This window comes from Ailuropoda melanoleuca, chromosome 1 (genome assembly GCF_002007445.2).
Source record: "Ailuropoda melanoleuca isolate Jingjing chromosome 1, ASM200744v2, whole genome shotgun sequence".
NCBI classification, from domain to species: Eukaryota; Metazoa; Chordata; class Mammalia; order Carnivora; family Ursidae; genus Ailuropoda; species Ailuropoda melanoleuca.
Window position 1 is genome coordinate 128,200,710 of NC_048218.1, and position 17,124 is coordinate 128,217,833.

A 17,124-nucleotide genomic window follows, 5' to 3' on the forward strand; every position below is an offset into this window, starting at 1 on the left:
AAGAGCCTTGCTATTGTTTCCCTTCCATTCCCCTGACAGTCTTAAAACACAAGTCAGACAGCTGCTGCACACTGTCCTGCCCCAAGTCAAGGTTGTAGGCAGGGGGAGCCGGTGATTATCACTAATGTGGATGAGAAAGGAACACCCTTGAATACGTAAAGACTTTAAAAGAGATGTAATTTAATCAGGAAGAGGAGCCATAAAACATGGCCAGAGATACATGTTGGATGAGCAAACATTTCTATGTGATTTTCAAGACCTACAGGAAGATCCCACTCTTCTTCCCCTGCAGCTGCCGACCCCCCCCAACATGCACGCGCACACATGCGCACACACACACATGCACAGACGCACACAGGCACAAACACGTGCTTGCACCCATATCCTCCTTCATTACTCCTTGGTGCCTCGGTTCTGCTGTTACAGCACCATTTCTTTTAAGAAACGAGACTGCCCTTTTTTCTTTTCTGTGTCAAAAACTGAGGGTTGTTAACAACCACATACACAGACAGACATTGAAGAGAAAAATCTCATGTGAATGCTAAGGTTTGAGCAAAAGTGAGTGGGAAATGTTGCAGGTGCGTGGCCACGGCATTCACAGAAGAGGCTGTGACTTGCTTACGTGGCCCTTCCTCTCTCCCAGGTGTGACCAGGGATACCAAGGCACCGAATGCCACCCAGAAGCTGCTCTTCCTTCCACGATTATGTCGGATTTTGAGAACCAGAATGGTTGGGAGTCTGACTGGCAAGAAGTCATTGGGGGAGAAGTTGTAAAGCCTGAACAAGGGTGTGGAGTCATCTCATCTGGCTCATCTCTGTATTTCAGCAAGGTAAGAGCTGGGGGCGAGTGATGACTAAGGTCTGACTAAGCTACGGAATACGTGAGCAGAGCAATGGCTATTTCCATAAGTGAGCGATTTATGGAGCAATTTATGGAGCAGTCTGAACTCAGAAGGTACAAACGTGAGACAGTTTTATGTTTCCCCACGCTGCTTGCTTTTAAATTCTTTTGTCAGATTCCTATCCCTGAACTACTTTTGGGAAACTCTGGTACTTTGATGATTGTTCGGGTTACTACAAATCCAGGTTAGGGCCTTTGAAAATTCCTGCCCTTCTTGTCCCTGGTTGAAATCTTGTTGCCTTCCTCTCCTGCCATGCCAGCCGGGCTTATATCTTGAAGGTCTTTGAGTGGGGCAGGGACTTGGTGTCTTCTGGCCCTGGCATCAGAGGGTGTGTGAGCGTGTGGCCTGGGTACGAGGAGTGAGCAGCGGAGGCAAAGGCGAAGCCTTGAGGTTAAGAGCAGCACCTTCCTGCTGCCGTCCGATTCCACCACTCCCTAGCTGTGGGACTTTGAGCAAATCCCTTACCTCAGTGTGGGGCTTGGCTTCCTCATCTGTGCAGTGGAGATGAGTATCCCACCTCAGGGTCATGATGCAGTACTTGTAAATCATGTAGAACAGTGCCGAGCACATAGAACGCACTTCTTTTTTGCCGGGATCACGCCCTGAGCCTAATGCAGACGCTTAACGACTGAGCCACCCAGGCGCCCCCACAGAATGCACTTCTATACGTGTTTGTTAAACTTGTCAATCCATTAATCTCAAGAATGTGGTTGGAGGAATTAGGGATGATGGTGGGCTTTGAGGATGTGCAGAGCTGTTCCCCGGGACTAACTGTCCATGTTGAGCAGACATCTCGCATCCTATTTTGGCTCAGTTTGGTGGCTCCTGGTGGTGTCTGCTAATACAGGACTGTCTTAGTCAATGAACGCAACTATAACAGAAGTACCATAGATTGGATGGCTTAAATAGAATTTTTTTCTCACAGTTGTGAAAGGTGTGAAGTCCAACATGGAGGCACCAGTAGATTCAGTGCTTGGTGAGGGCCTGCTTCCTGGTTTATAGATGCCCATCTTCTCATTGTGGCCTCACATGGTGGCGAGAGCACAGAGAGAAAAAGCAGGCTGTCTTGTGTCTGGTCTTATAAGGGCCCTAATAAGGCTTCACCCTCATAACCTAATAACCTGATAAAGGCCCCACCCCCTAATACCATCCCTTTCGGGGTTAGGCTTTCAACATATGGTTATGGGGGCACAGACATGAAGTCCATACAGAGACAGTGTAGAAGTTTGCCTTGCAGTGTTCAGCTCCACTAGGGACAGCACCAGGTTGGGCAGACAGGTCAGTAGACCACTGAAGGACTAAGGTGCCACCCAGAATCTCTAAGACTGATTCTCTTGGAACACGCCCAACCCTTGTTGCTTGGTTAGTGACGGGGAAGGGTGAACCACCTTCCTCTCCTCCCTTGCTACCATCTAGGCAGGACATTATTTTCTTTTTCGCTCCTCCAATTCATCTCTTTATTTAGTCCTCAAAAGGACTAGAGTGGGAGCAGGTCCAGTTCTCCAACCTGAGCTACATGTCTAACCCTACTTATTAGCAGCTCTCTTTAGAATGTCAGGTGCTGGGGCGCCTGGGTGGCACAGCGGTTAAGCGTCTGCCTTCAGCTCAGGGCGTGATCCCGGCGTTGTGGGATCGAGCCCCACGTCAGGCTCCTCTGCTATGAGCCTGCTTCTTCCTCTCCCACTCCCCCTGCTTGTGTTCCCTCTCTCGCTGGCTGTCTCTATCTCTGTAAAATAAATAAATAAAATCTTTAAAAAAAAAAAAAAAAGAATGTCAGGTGCTTAAAACCACTTCTTTCCAGCAAGGACTATAGCCACCAATTCTAGGACAACTAGAAATGGCCCAGTCTGCATCACCTAACAAATACGCAGGTGTGGGTGATATACTGTAGGGCTCATATGTTGTGGAATCCGGGCAGAAATCCAAAATAAGTTAATTTATGCAAATGCAAAAATAGGTATAGGTTTTGTTTTGATGCAGGTGCAGAACAAAGAATCAGCAGCAAGCAAACAAGATAGAGAATGATAGAAAATCAGGGATGAATTCCATTTGATGATATTAACTATCCATTGACATTGAACATTCTCTGGTCATTATTGTTAAAGATAATGGTCCCCAAGTGACCAATATACATTCCACAGATCTGGGTACACTGTGTAATCATTCAGAAATGGGAAGGTTCTGTCTACCATAAGCATCAATTTTAGATAGTATTATGAATCCTTAACCAATATGAATCCTTTAACCAAACACCCCAGTAAACACATATACATACACACAAATATTTGAAACATAGAAAGGTTACATATTAATATGTATATAACTGTAATTCAAGATGATCTCTATAGTAAAACTACCTGGATCTGTACCTAAGCTTCAAAACTCATTAGCTGGTTCATCTTGCAGACTTATAACATCTTTCTGCACCTCAGTTTTCTCTATTGTGAAATGGTATTTGGAGAGGATCAGTGGGTTAATGAAGGCAAAGAATAAAGAATAGTGTTGGGCACATAGAAATCGTTCAGTAAGTGTTAGCTATCACAATTACATTTTATGAGAATATATTTAAAATTGGTATCACTAGATATTTCCATGTATATGCCCTGCCACTAACTTAAAATCAGCATTTCAGGGGTGCCTGGGAGGTTCAGTGGGATAAGTGTCTGTCTGCAGCTCAGGCCATGATCCCAGGGTCCTGGGATTGAGCCCCACGTCTGGCTCCCTGCTCAGCAGGGAGTCTGTTTCTCCCTCTGCCCCTCCCCCCACTTGTGCGCAAGTGCTCATTCTCTCTTTCTCTCTCCTTCAAATAAATAAATCTTTTAAAAAATCAGCATTTCAAAAGTAAAATCATTCTCTTCCCCTTCCAATCCAGCTTTCTCCCTAAATTTTTGCCAAAATATCTGAAGAGCATTTTTTTTTTCCTTTTTTCTCTTGTATCAGGCAGATCTGTTTTGAATTCTAAGTGAGAGAAACTAACTTAGGCAAAAAAGGAAATTTGGTTCATGTAATCAAAACACAAGGGAGGGCTTAGATGAAACTGGCCTCAGAGATCTCTGGAACCAGAAACTCAATCACCCACAGAACTCTCTCCTCTGTGTTCAGGTCAGCTGTCATTATGAGAGTGGTACCGAGGCCACAGAGTTTCCTGAGCAGCTCCGTAGAAAAATCTGGGAAAGGTTTCTAATTGGCCAATCACAGTGTGCTGGGGAATGATGTATTCTGAGTGGCATAGCCAGAGTCATGTGCCCACTCCTTCAGCGGAGAGTTGGGATACAGGGTTTGGCAGCCCCCACCAGCAGGGGCAGTGACCCAAAGGAACAGCTTTGCACAGCCACCAGCTTTTGCAAAGCACCCTAAACCTAGAACGTGCTTCTGTCTTGTCCCACTTCTATCACAGACATTCAAGATGCTCTCCAGGACTGCTGCCCCAATTATACAACTTATTTTCTTTCTTGAAAAGTTAGAGCTCTGCTCCACACAGGAATCTCTCCTCCACATCCCAGGTTTTGCCAATTTCCCTGCCTTCGCTTAATCTCCACTGCCTACCATGATGCCTTCTACCATCTCTGTATCCCTGTAAACCTTGTAGCATCTGGCTCAAATCCTGCTGCTCCGTGGAGCTTTGTGGGACTATGGCAAACTACACTGATCTCTCCGTTCTTTGAATTCCTCACTCATTGGTGTTCTGTACATATATAGATCATATTTTTATTTTTATTCCCATAGGACCCAGCAAGATGCTGAGTCCTACTGACTGAGCTGAACTCTAGATAAGATGTTCAGCTCAGAAAAAACATGCCACACGGTAGGCATTTACAAATCAGTAAGTACCTTTGAGATGGAATAGATTGGAGAATTGATAGATGATCATATGACCAAATGGGACTCGACAAGGAATAGAATTTGATCTGCAGCTCTAATTGTCATTATCGTCACTATACACACTTATGAACTCTCCTTTCCAGTTTGTGGTATCGTGCCTGGTGTGACTGGCGCCCAATAATTATTACTGAAGAAAGGAACGAATGAACAAATGAAAGAAAAATGGAAAACAAGAGGTTCTAAAGAAATGGTTATTTTCAAATAAACATAGTGGAATTATTTTTCTAGTAGCGCTTTGATTACAGAAGATTTTAATAGGAGACGAAAGGGTAAAGTTTTATGAAATGTTTTAGAGGTTGTGTTATTAAGTGTCTAGATTCTGAAGGCATTACCTTTAAATATGTTTTATTTTATCTAAACCCTTAAAGCAGTGAGCCATTTTGACCTAAAATGTTGGGGGGAAATAGAGTATTTTTCACATTCCAGGAGATCCATAACCTATGACTCCAATACATATGCGTGTGCACGTTACATGTGTATATATGTCTAGACGCACACATGTAAATACATTGATCATAGTAGAATAGAGAAACTAGCACATATCAATTCTAAACTCTGACAAAAAGTTTGCCATGAACCATTTCCTTTTTCTTTTTTAATCTCCCTTTAAAACAACGTTCAACATTTCAGGTCACTGAACAAAAGAAAACGATTTGTGCTGTTCTCTGGGAAAAAACATCTTCAGTGCCAAACTAAGCATTTGTATGATATTTTCCACCCCTTACAAAAACCCCACAAAACACTTTCAGAACCTTTGTCGACCAACACCGTAGTCCCCTGGAAAAACAACACCGCTCTGTGATTTTCACAATAGACCAATCATTCCAACCAGCTAATTGTGATAATTGGATTTTTATAGTTCTCCTCACCCTACATCTTTATCCTTCTGGCTCATTTCCACGTGCCAAATTTTTCACAGAAGTTTGCTGGATTGGAATTAACTAGCTAGGTTCTGTAGGTTTTCTTCTGAAAATCATTCTTCCTGTAATGATCCTGAGGCATGAGAATTCTAGGCCAGATTATAATAACCTCTGAGGTGTTTCTCCCTTACAATATTTCAAGTCAACAAAAAGAAAAAAGTGCACATAGCACATTGAAAATGCATATTACTTATAAGCTTTTCTCAAATACTTAACTTAAAATTGAGAATTCCAAAGAATAAGTTCCTGTCTCAGGATTAACTTCAGTTCTCACTTCACTGGCCCCCTCGGTTATTTGAGAATCTCTTAATTGGCTTTAGATTTATCAGTAACAGTGTACTGTTTTAATTATCCCCAAGTATTTCCCCTGTGATTTCTAATAACTGAAACCCTTTCCTAATTAACTTAGTGGATTAGAGTAGGGTTTAAATTATAAGTGTGGGGGTGTTTTTCTCTATACTATGTATCCTATCTCAATTTTTCTCCCTGACTTTTAATTGAACTCCTTGGGAGCTCTCCAAGACCAGTTTGGTGCAGTCTGTGGATTAGTTTTGGCGCATCTGTTTGGATGGAAGAATCTCATGAGCAAACCCTTTTTTCTGTCCCATTTACTCACAACAGGACTGTGACATGTAGGGGACACACAGAGCAAAGGAAGCAAGTTGCCGGATTCGAGGAAAAGTTTCACATTTTTGAAACACAAGGAGGCCATTTCACAGTCACAAAAACTTACTGAAATGATCCCTCCCAACCTCTCTGTTTCCCAGAAAGAGACAGAGACTAGGAGCCTCAGAGACTTGAATACTCTTTCTTTTTGTCAGTATCTATTTTGCCAGTTTCACTTTAATTCCCAGGGAGGAGGGGGGGTCAGGGCAATCTCTGGAGAGGATGTTTCTTCAACAAGACATGCCATGTGCTTGGCAAATTATATGCAACATGTATTCATCTAATTGTCACAGCACCCTATAAGGAAGGGATTATTACCCATATTGTACCTTTGAGGAAAATAAAAGCTCAGAAAGGTCACATAGCTAGTGAACAGCATGAATAATGGGCTGAAATTCCAACCCAACTCCAACTGATTTCAAAGTGAATGGTCTCTCTTCCCCATTACTCTGCCTGGAGGAGATTTACAAAGCAAATAGAGGGAGTGTTTTAATTGAAATTAATTTTGCCTTATTTTTAAAGACTTTTGAATAGTCTTTCTATAATTAGCAGTTCCCAAGGGTCTCATAACCAAGTTTTGGAGTCAATGATGCAGAGACTAATCAAACGTAGTCAGGAACAGTTACCGTAATGAGAGCAAAGAATTAAATGGCATGACTTGCGCCTCTCAACGTTAAATGGGGACAAAATCATCTCCAGGTCGTGCTAGGATGTTTGTATGATCTTAAAACTAAAACAGCAAAATGCCAAAGAGCTCCCAGATGATTGAATCTGTGACTCTTCCATCTTTTGGAAAGGCTGGGAAAAGACAGCTGGTGAGCTGGGATCTGGATACCTCTTGGGTGGACTTTGTCCAGTTCTACATCCAGATTGGCGGAGAGACTGCAGCGTGCAACAAGCCGGACAGCAGGGAGGAGGGCATCCTCCTCCAGTACAGCAACAACGGGGGCATCCAGTGGCACCTGCTGGCAGAGATGTACTTCTCCGACTTCAGCAAACCCAGGTAACTGCCCCTGATGGCCTTCCGGTGGTTTCCAGGAAGGGTAGAGAGTACATTTTTGTTGCACTGTTTCCAATATGTCGCTAATTCTTGCGAAAGTAGACAAACTCTTAAGTATCTGATAGGATAGCCCAGCATATAAAAATTTCATTTCATTTATTTCTGGACAAAAAGCACTTGTTTTCATGGCTGAATTCTTTTTTTTTTTTTATTTTTATATTCACAAAATGATAAATTTTATTTTTCTCTAATTGTTTCAAAGTATCATCAAGAAACTCTATTGAAATGAATATCATAAAAATGTAAGGTTCTCTTAAGTCACTATATGTTGGCTCATTGAAGATAATAACAAAAATAAAACTAAACGTCATGGCTGAATTCTTAAAGAACTTAAGAAAAATTGTAACTAGAGGAAAAGTAAGACAATTGAACAGTTTTCCTACAGCTCACTTTTCCCATTTCCAGGTTTTTAAAATACACACACCATATATATATATATAAATACATATACATATATAGTTATATATAATAAAATTATTATAAAATTAAATATATGTAAAACATAAACTTATATAATATACAAAAATATAAATTTATATAAAATATGTGTAAAATAAAATTATATACATAGAATATAAACTCACATTTATATATTAACATATAAATATATATGTTCATTGATTAGATTTAACAGCAAGATAATTTTATTAAAAGTGTCCATATGGTACCAGAGCTAATCCTAGACAATATCTGTGGGGCTCAGATTTTTCTAAAATTTTTTACTGGTGCATCCCTGTCTTTATTTTCATGGTTCAGGAATGTATGTAATAAAATGTCTTAAACAATGACAGTTAAGGAGTTTGGGAAAATGACTCATGTTTAATACTAATACCTATACCAGGCAATCAATATATTTTTCTATATTTAAATTTTGTTATTTTACAATTATGGAGTATTTTGAAAATCTACAAATATACTTTATATTTTATATGTGTCATTAAAATCTATTCAAGGATATCACTTGTAGAATATTCCATTTTATAATCTCAGTATTTGCACTTTAACATAAAAACAGAATCTTTCTTTATAGGTTGACCATCAACCGTTTCAAGTTTTAACATCCTGTTTTGCATTTTACAACTGAACCTTGTTTTATTGGATAAAAATATTACCGAAGACAATATAGACCCAATTCTCACAAATTAAATATATTTGAACATACTGTATAACATATAGCTATTTTGTAGCTTGAAGGTTCCTAAGTTTGTTGTTTTAAAACATTGAGTCATTTAAAGGTGACTTAACTTTCCGTAATATAACACAAGTGGACACGCAGAGAGGCCAACCAAAAGCTTTTCTTCTAAGGGACACAGAGAGAAGCAGAAACCAGAAGGGAGGTAACTGGGTAAAACGAAAGACATAACATCCAGGAAGAATATCAGGAACGGTGTGTGGGAGACAGAACCTGATGAGATTTCCCCCAGTACAGGACAAGAGGTATTGATAATGGTGCCAAACTAGTTTAAACAACAATTTAGAATAATTCAAATTCTTTTTTCCAAATATCATCATTGTCAATCTGGAAATTCTTCAACATTCAGCAAAGTGGCTAGATTACTATACAGACACACAAAAATTTGGTAGCTTTTTCAAATTTCAGAAATATTCAGGTTTTATTAATGGGAGTTTTTCTTTAGGGCCAGAATATTTCACCACATTCTTGAAGAGTTCTATGACGCTAAAATGGTTGGGAAATTTTGAGTTGGGAGATATCAGAAAAAGATCCGCTCATGGTGGCAAATACATAAATATAAGGAATAACTTTAACCAATAGTACTGATCATCTCTGTAAGAAAGAACTATGAAACTTCAAAACTTCCCTCAGAGATATAAAGGAAAACAAATAAGTGGAAAATAATACAATGTCTCTGGATAGGAAAACTAAATATTGTGATATGAAGATATCTCTTAATTTATGTTTCATGCCATTCCAATGAAAATCTTAGTGGTATGTTTTGGGGAACTTTATAACTAGAAATATAAACTTGCAAAAAGTGCTTAAACTTTTGGGGAAAAAAATAGAGGAATGCCCTACATGATATTAAAACACACCGGAACACCTAAATAATTTAAATGGTGCATGGATAGACAGAACAAACAATGAAGCCAAATGGATGACCTAGAAATTAACTCAGGTATATGCATGTACAAACTTGTATATTAAAACAAGACACATCAACTATCAATACAAAAGAAATGGTTATTCAATCAAGCAGTGTTAGAAAAGATGGGTAGGCTCTTGGGGAAAATTAGCTCTTTAGATCATTACCCGACCCCATCAAAAATGATTAAAGATTGGTTAAAGATCTAAACATTTAAGTGAGTATCTGATCTTAGAAAGAGATTTACTTCCTAAACACAAATTCAATGGAAGAATTAACAGAGAAAAGTGCTACTCGCATAGAAATATACTACCTACAGACATAAACCTACGTACGCATGTAACACGTCTCTGTCAAAGAAAACAGAAAACAGTGGAAGAAAAAACCCCGAGAAAATATTTGCCACTAATATGAGAAACAGAGGGCTGATGTTCCTGTATGAAGAGCGTAGAGAGACTATCAAGCGCGCCACGAAGATCCCAATTTAAAAAATGGGTAAAAGAAATGAGTCAGTGTTACACAAGAGGAAGCCTAGAGGTTTAATAAAATATAAATAATAGCCAACCTCTGTTGCAATAAAAGAGATATGATTTTTCAACAGTCTGGTGGTCATACTTTAATGATAGCACCGGTGCTCTCTCCACACGGGAGCAGCAAGACAGGTGCTCTGGTGTCTTTCTGCAAACCATAGGACTCCTCCAGGAGGAAGTTTGGAAAAAGCAAGAGCCTTAAACATGACTAGTTTATTCAACCTGGTAATTCCATTTCTAGGAATCATCCCTAAAGAAATAAACTGAGGTGTACGTAAAGCTTTATGCATAAAGATTTTCATCACAGAATTATTTAAAACAGGGAAAAGTAAAATAAACAATAGTATGTCCGTGTCATGAAAATAGACAGTAAAATCATCTTAAGAAGTAATGATACTGACATGAGAATGTGCTTATGATATAATATGAAATTTTAAACCATTGGATATCAAATTTTACATATATCTCACCTATATAAAGATTACATGCTTTTATGATATACATTAAAATGTTAACAGAGGTCAACCCCGTGCAGGAAATTATGGGTGATTTTTTATTTCATTTTTAATTCATATTAACACACAGTAAGAACTGCTTTGGAAAAAAATTTAATCCTATTTTAATGTAATAACATACGAAAAAAACAGGTTTTTTCGAGGTATTTCTTGAAACTGTAATACCATTGTCATGGTAATCAAAAGACTGTTCAGTAAATCAAACTTAGTAGAAATATTTGCCTCCAAAAGATACAATTCCAAATGGAATAAACATGACCAGGACTAAAGGCACTTGCAATTTTAAACCTCTTGATCTGTCTAAACTTGGAAACTTTTGGGGGCACCTGGGTGGCTCAGATGGTTAAGCGTCTGCCTCTGGCTCAGGTCATGATCTCAGGGTCCTGGGATCGAGCCCCACATCAGCTTCCCTGCTCAGCCGGGAGTCTGCTTCTCTCTCCCCACTCCTGCTCTCTCTCTCTCTCTCTCTCTCTCTCTCTCTCTTATTCTCTCAAATAAATAAAATCTTTAAAAAAAAAAAACTTAGAAACTTTTCAAAAATATCAAGAGATCAAGCAAAACTGAACTTTCTCTTGTTGCTACTCTTATTTTAACAGCTGCTAAGAAGAACACAGCTTTTCCTTTCCCAGCCATAAATGATTTGCTTTTTTACAGATTTGTCTACCTGGAGCTCCCAGCTGCTGCTAAGACCCCTTGCACCAGATTTCGCTGGTGGCAGCCTGTGTTCTCGGGGGAGGGCTACGACCAGTGGGCGGTGGATGACATCATCATCCTGTCAGAGAAGCAAAAGCAGGTCATCCCGATTGTGAACCCAACTTTACCTCAGGTATCTTTCTTATGTCTGAGCTCCAAGAGGATGGGATTGTAAAAGCAAATGAGATTAAAGAGGTTCTCACTTCCCCCAAAGATTTAGTGCTTTACCCTTGAACATAAGTTTTATAAGTTATATAAGTTTTCAGTATTTGTACTTACTTTTCTGGTTTGCACTTAACTGTTCTATTATCTCTCTGTGCTACTAGTTCACAGATTATTTATATTTATATAATAATTTATAATTCAATAAGTTAAATATATAAAATTTATATATATAAAGACTAGGAAGTCTGGCCAAGACAGCAAACACAATTATTACTGTGTTTATAAAATTAAATACACAGCGGCAAAATATTTTTGGTTGTTAAATCATCAAGATAAAAGGTTTGTGGCAGTAAAAAAGTAATAATTTAGAGGTCCTGCTGTAAATTTCCTAGAAATACAGATGGCACGTGGCCCTGCATATCATGAATTGAAAATTCTTTTCTCATTTTCAGAGCTATCCCATTGCCTTTCTGTGTTGTCTCTATTGTTTCTCTTAGAACTTTTATGAGAAGCCAGCTTTCGATTACCCGATGAATCAAATGAGTGTGTGGTTGATGTTGGCTAATGAAGGAATGGTTAAAAACGAAACTTTCTGCTCTGCCACACCATCTGCCATGGTATTTGGAAAATCAGATGGGGATCGATTTGCAGTTACTCGAGATTTGACTTTGAAACCTGGATATGTGCTACAGTTCAAGGTATTTATGCACAGATTTCTTCCCAGGGCAGGTCAAAAAACAACATCTTCCAGATTCATAAGTGAAATCGAAAGGACACAAATTTTTCAAACTCTCTTATGGGAGGGACTCAGACGAACAGAGATTTGACAATCTTAGAATGGTAAAGCTCTCGAGTTAGCTCTACCCACAAGGACAAGCTGTTTAGTTTGAAAACTGACTTTTAGATTTTCAATCTGATTGTGACTTAATGAATCCCATGCTTCTGAATGGTAGGAGAGAAAATCTCTTTTTCAATTTATGAGTGCTTTTTGGGCTTATGAGTTACTTTGTGTTTTTACCGTAGGATTTTCAAAAAATTGCCCTTCCTTTGATTCAGTAAATTCGTATCTTAACTATCATTGTTCTCTTAAAAGCTTGCTGATTTTCAGCACTGTGATAACATGTCAACGTGTATAGCAAGTATTTACTTTGACAAGCTCTTTTCTTCAGAAGCCTAATCAAAATTTCATTTTGTTTATGATAAAATCCCATTGGTGAATTCTGGGGTCGAAAGTAATGCAGTTTTAATGAGCTAAAGTAACTACATGGTCCTTACATAACGGCAGGATGGAGATGCTAAATAATTTACAAATGGAATTATTAAAGAGATCAGATGTTTATAGGCAGCTCTTCAAATATAATTTCCACAGGTCTGTAAACAAGGAAGTAGTCATAAATAAAATGATTAGTGAGATGTTATCTTTCTGTTTAGAGTTTGACGCTAAACTACAATGAAAAAACCATTAATAGCAGTATATGACTGGTATTAATTTGTTGGTACTGCCTTAAAATGGTAACAGAATAACAGCAATAGCAAATACGTTGGCTGGAATACTACGCTGTTTCTCATCTGACACCTTCTTGATTTAATTAGCCACAAATCGTGGTAGTGTAGGTGTTAAAATCTGGAAGATGGCATTCTGGTGTTTAAAAAAATCTGAATGAAGAAAGCATTATTAAATGTTCCAAGAAGTTAACCAGTAAGAATGCACATGCCTAAGAAAAATCTCAACTCTCAGATCATACCAGCAGAAAACTTTTGATTGTGGCCATTAGTTGATAGTAGATATGTATTATGGGTCACTTGGGAATTGATTAATGTATATTTGGAATCTATGACAAGAACTTGGTGTCATTTGTACATAGTGCTGGTGTGACTGTGTGCCATTTGTCAAACACTAGTTGCTAGGAATATAGACATGAAAAATATGGCCCTAGCCCTCAAGAAGCTCAGAAACTAGCAAGTGAGCCAGAAAAAGGAACAGTCATTATCACAGAAGTATTGTAGTAGAAATAGGCTCTGGATGTTGTGAGAGTACCTGACATGGTGCCTGGCAGGTGCTCAAAAACATCTGTTAGTTGGATGGATGGATGGATGGATGGATGGATGGATGGATGGATGGATAAAGTGAAGTGGAAAGTCTCCAGAAATACAGATTTAGCCAGATGAACAATGGAGGGGGAAGAATTCCAGTTAGAGTGAACAGGATGTGCAAATATATGAAAACACATGAAAATGCAAATGAGAATACATAATTTGGAAACTTTCAGGAGCTTGGGATATGTGCCACAGAGGTAAGAGAGAAAGTTGATCCTAATTGGCTTGATATGATACGCTAAGCCACTTGGACATTAACCCAAGAGCAATGAGTCATGGAAGATTTTTAATCCATTGAATGCAAGAATCAGACCTGTTTTAGGAAGATCATTCAGCAGCAGTGTGGGTGTTAACAAGAGACACTGTAATCAACAAGTACATTTATTCATTTATTCAACAAATATTTGTAAAGCCTCTACTGTGCACCAGGCTCTGTTGTAGGCTATGAAAATAAATAGAATAGAGAGTGTGGACTAGGGTGGTGCAGGGTAGTTATTATTTTATAAAGAGTTGTCAGGTTCCCTCACTAATAAAATGCCTTTTAAGCAGAGACCTATCAAAGTTAAAAGGGTGAGTCATGCAGCTATCTGAGAAAGCTCATTCCAGGCACAGAGAACAAAAAGTACAAAGGCTTTGAATTGGGAGTGTGCTTGGAAAAGTTCAGAAAATCACAAGGACGCCATCGTGAGTAGAGCACAGAGAGAGGGAATGGGGAGACAGGTAGCAGAAAGGAGGTCAGACTTGGGCTGTAGAAGTAAAATGGCTAGCAGAAGAGTGATGTACTGTGACTTAGGCTTTTAAAGAATCTGGTGACCGTGTTGACAGTACAGTGACAGAAGCAAGGGCAGAGCTATTGCATTGATCCAGGTAAAAGACAGTGAGGATTGTGTGCAAGTGCAGGAGACAGAGAGAGGTGCTGAGATTGTGGAATATATTCTGAGCAAAGAAAGGATGCTAGAGCAGTCATCAAAGGAAGAAATTGAGGAGGCCAGATAAGGCATTGCATGGGATTACAAAAATAAGGAGATGGATCTGAGAGATGTTAAAGGGGCATAGTCAACAGGTTCTGGTGACCTGTTGGATGATAGAAGGGAGTTGAGAATGACTCCCATATTTCTGGCTCCAGTCACTGAAATTGGAGATAGAGTCAGAGTAGGATTTGTGTGAGGGGGGTGGATGATGAGAGCAGACTTGGACCTGTGGAACGAGGGGTGCCTGGGGACTGCTGAAGGGGAAATGCGTAGGAATCAGTTATGGACATTGCAGAGAGCTGGAGAGGAGCCCGATATGGGAGTTACAGATATTCAGAAGGGATTTGACATGATAGTTGTGAATGAGATTTGGGAGCATGTACAGACTAAAAAGATAAGAAAGCCAAGAATTGAAGACTAGAAAACATTGAGAGTTAAGGGGCAGGCTCAATGGTCAATTAAAAAAGGCACAGACTTGTCGAGAACTAAAGGTTCCCCAGACTTGCCTACTTTAGAAACAACGGCAGTCATAAGAGGTCTGCAATGAAAAGCTAACTATGTGTGCCTATTGTAATTACTGTCACCACACACCAACCAAAAGCTATGCTTACTTATGCATAATAAAAGGAATTTGTGTTTGAAGGGTTTAATCACACATTGGAGATTGTCAAGTCATTGTTTATATTGTTGACATTGAACTATACAAACTTGGATAAACACATAGTATCACAATAAAATTTTTACAAGCCCAATTATAAATCCTTCTGAGAGATGCTTTCTAGCTGTGAGTATGGGAATAAGGAAAATATAGAATCTTCTTTTGGAAGACCGGATCAAGCTACCAGTAGTCACAAGGATGAACTCGTTGACCTCTTGAGCTCTGGGCCAATATTATTTGCCCCTAGCCCTACCTTCCCTTCATCCTTTATTCTGTGGTCATGATCACGTTCCTTTGAGTGCTTACTTCAGTGATATTTTTTGATAAGTTTTGACTATTCTTATCTATAGTTTTATGCAATAAAATTCTATGGTGGCTCCCACCAGCAAATGAAATAAGATATGAATAGGTCATTGGTATAAGATGGGATATAATTAAATAAATTTCCAGGAAAAGAGCTTGACATTTATAATTACCAAAAAAATATCAACTAAAACAGTAATAAAATTATTTATACACTTACCAATTTAGAAAGGAACTGTTTTAAACTTGAATAATATTCAAAGCTGTGGTAAAACTGGTTCATGTGAACTCAACTGATTAAAAATGAAAACATATAAATAAAAAATTTTAAGTGTTTCTGTGTTTTGACTCAGTAATACTACTGCTAGCAGTGTATCTGATATTAACAGATCAACTGAAGAAAAAAATGCACATTCTTTGCAATGCTGCATATAATAATAAAATAATAGGTTAAATAGAAAGTGGAAGGAATGTTCTAGAAGTGTGATGACTTCAACTATATGACCAAAATATACACTTCTTTCTAAAGTTTAGAAGAGAAAACAGAAAAAATAAAAACAGTTGTGCTAGGGCATTGGGATTTAAGTTGCTTTTTTTTTGCTTGTTTCAATTTTTTTTCGTGTTGTTAATCCTATGATGATATTCCACGACAAGAGTACACAGAATAATAGTTTTATTTCTGGATTATTTTGTTTATTCGATGCAGTGGCAAAAACTTAGCTCTTTCATCTAAGTTGGCAATGATTTCTTACTGAGTTTTAGCAAGAAAATAGAGTAAAGATGTTTTTTCCACTGAAAGCAGGAGGATAGCCCTCTCTTGAGGTAACTTTCTTGTTCTGAAGAGGATAGTGCTTCATCTTCTGCTTCCCTCTGTTTATATGTCTGGAATAAAAGAAGAAAACCATTTCTTGGCTTCTTGGATTTTGTCCTTGGCGCCAACATCACAGATACCATGCTTCCATTTTCCCTCCTCTAATCCCAAGAAATCCACAAAATGGCAACTGGCCCAACTTTTCCTGAAAAGCACCTGTTGCTCACCTAAAGATTTCCAGAACCTGTGGAAGACGGGTCTTTGTTGAAATTGAGCTGCGAATCTTATCATTGTCAATATTAGGCAGACTCGGTAGCAGGAGCCCTGGTTGCTGTAGCACCTGATGTGTTAAGTGATAACTTGGAACCAAAACCTTGTATAATCCTGTCTTTCCTTTTGACAGCTGAACATAGGGTGTGCCAATCAGTTCAGCAGTGCTGCCCCAGTTCTTCTTCAGTACTCTCATGATGCGGGTATGTCCTGGTTTCTGGTGAAAGAAGGCTGTTACCCAGCTTCTGCAGGCAAAGGATGTGAGGGCAACTCCAGGGAACTCAGTGAGCCCACCATGTATCACACGGGGGACTTTGAGGAATGGACGAGAATCACTATTGTTATTCCAAGGTCTCTTGCATCCAGGTAAAGTGACATTCTTATTACGTGCCATAGGTGTTATTTCTTGGAAGCAGATATTTATCTCAATATCATCATTTCAGTAACCTACAAGAATTTGTATAGTCTAACTATAGCTAGTCACAAAATGACTCTTTAGGAAAAGAGCCCTGGGGCAAAATTCCTAAATTAGGAGTGTGCGCATAGGCACACATGCACATACACCCCTGCGTGCTTGGC

General features: G+C 38.9%; 1 protein-coding gene across 2 annotated transcripts in view; it reads left to right on the forward strand.

Moving 5' to 3' along the window:
- RELN (reelin) overlaps positions 1 to 17,124 on the forward strand; it is a 489,518-nt gene that overhangs the window by 360,956 nt on the left and 111,438 nt on the right. For both annotated transcript variants that reach the window (XM_034666797.1, XM_034666804.1), the window contains exons 24-28: positions 644 to 830; positions 7,168 to 7,373; positions 11,232 to 11,403; positions 11,933 to 12,133; positions 16,679 to 16,911. In XM_034666797.1, coding sequence (XP_034522688.1) covers positions 644 to 830; positions 7,168 to 7,373; positions 11,232 to 11,403; positions 11,933 to 12,133; positions 16,679 to 16,911 — 999 coding nt within the window. The remainder of the gene's footprint in view (positions 1 to 643; positions 831 to 7,167; positions 7,374 to 11,231; positions 11,404 to 11,932; positions 12,134 to 16,678; positions 16,912 to 17,124) is intronic.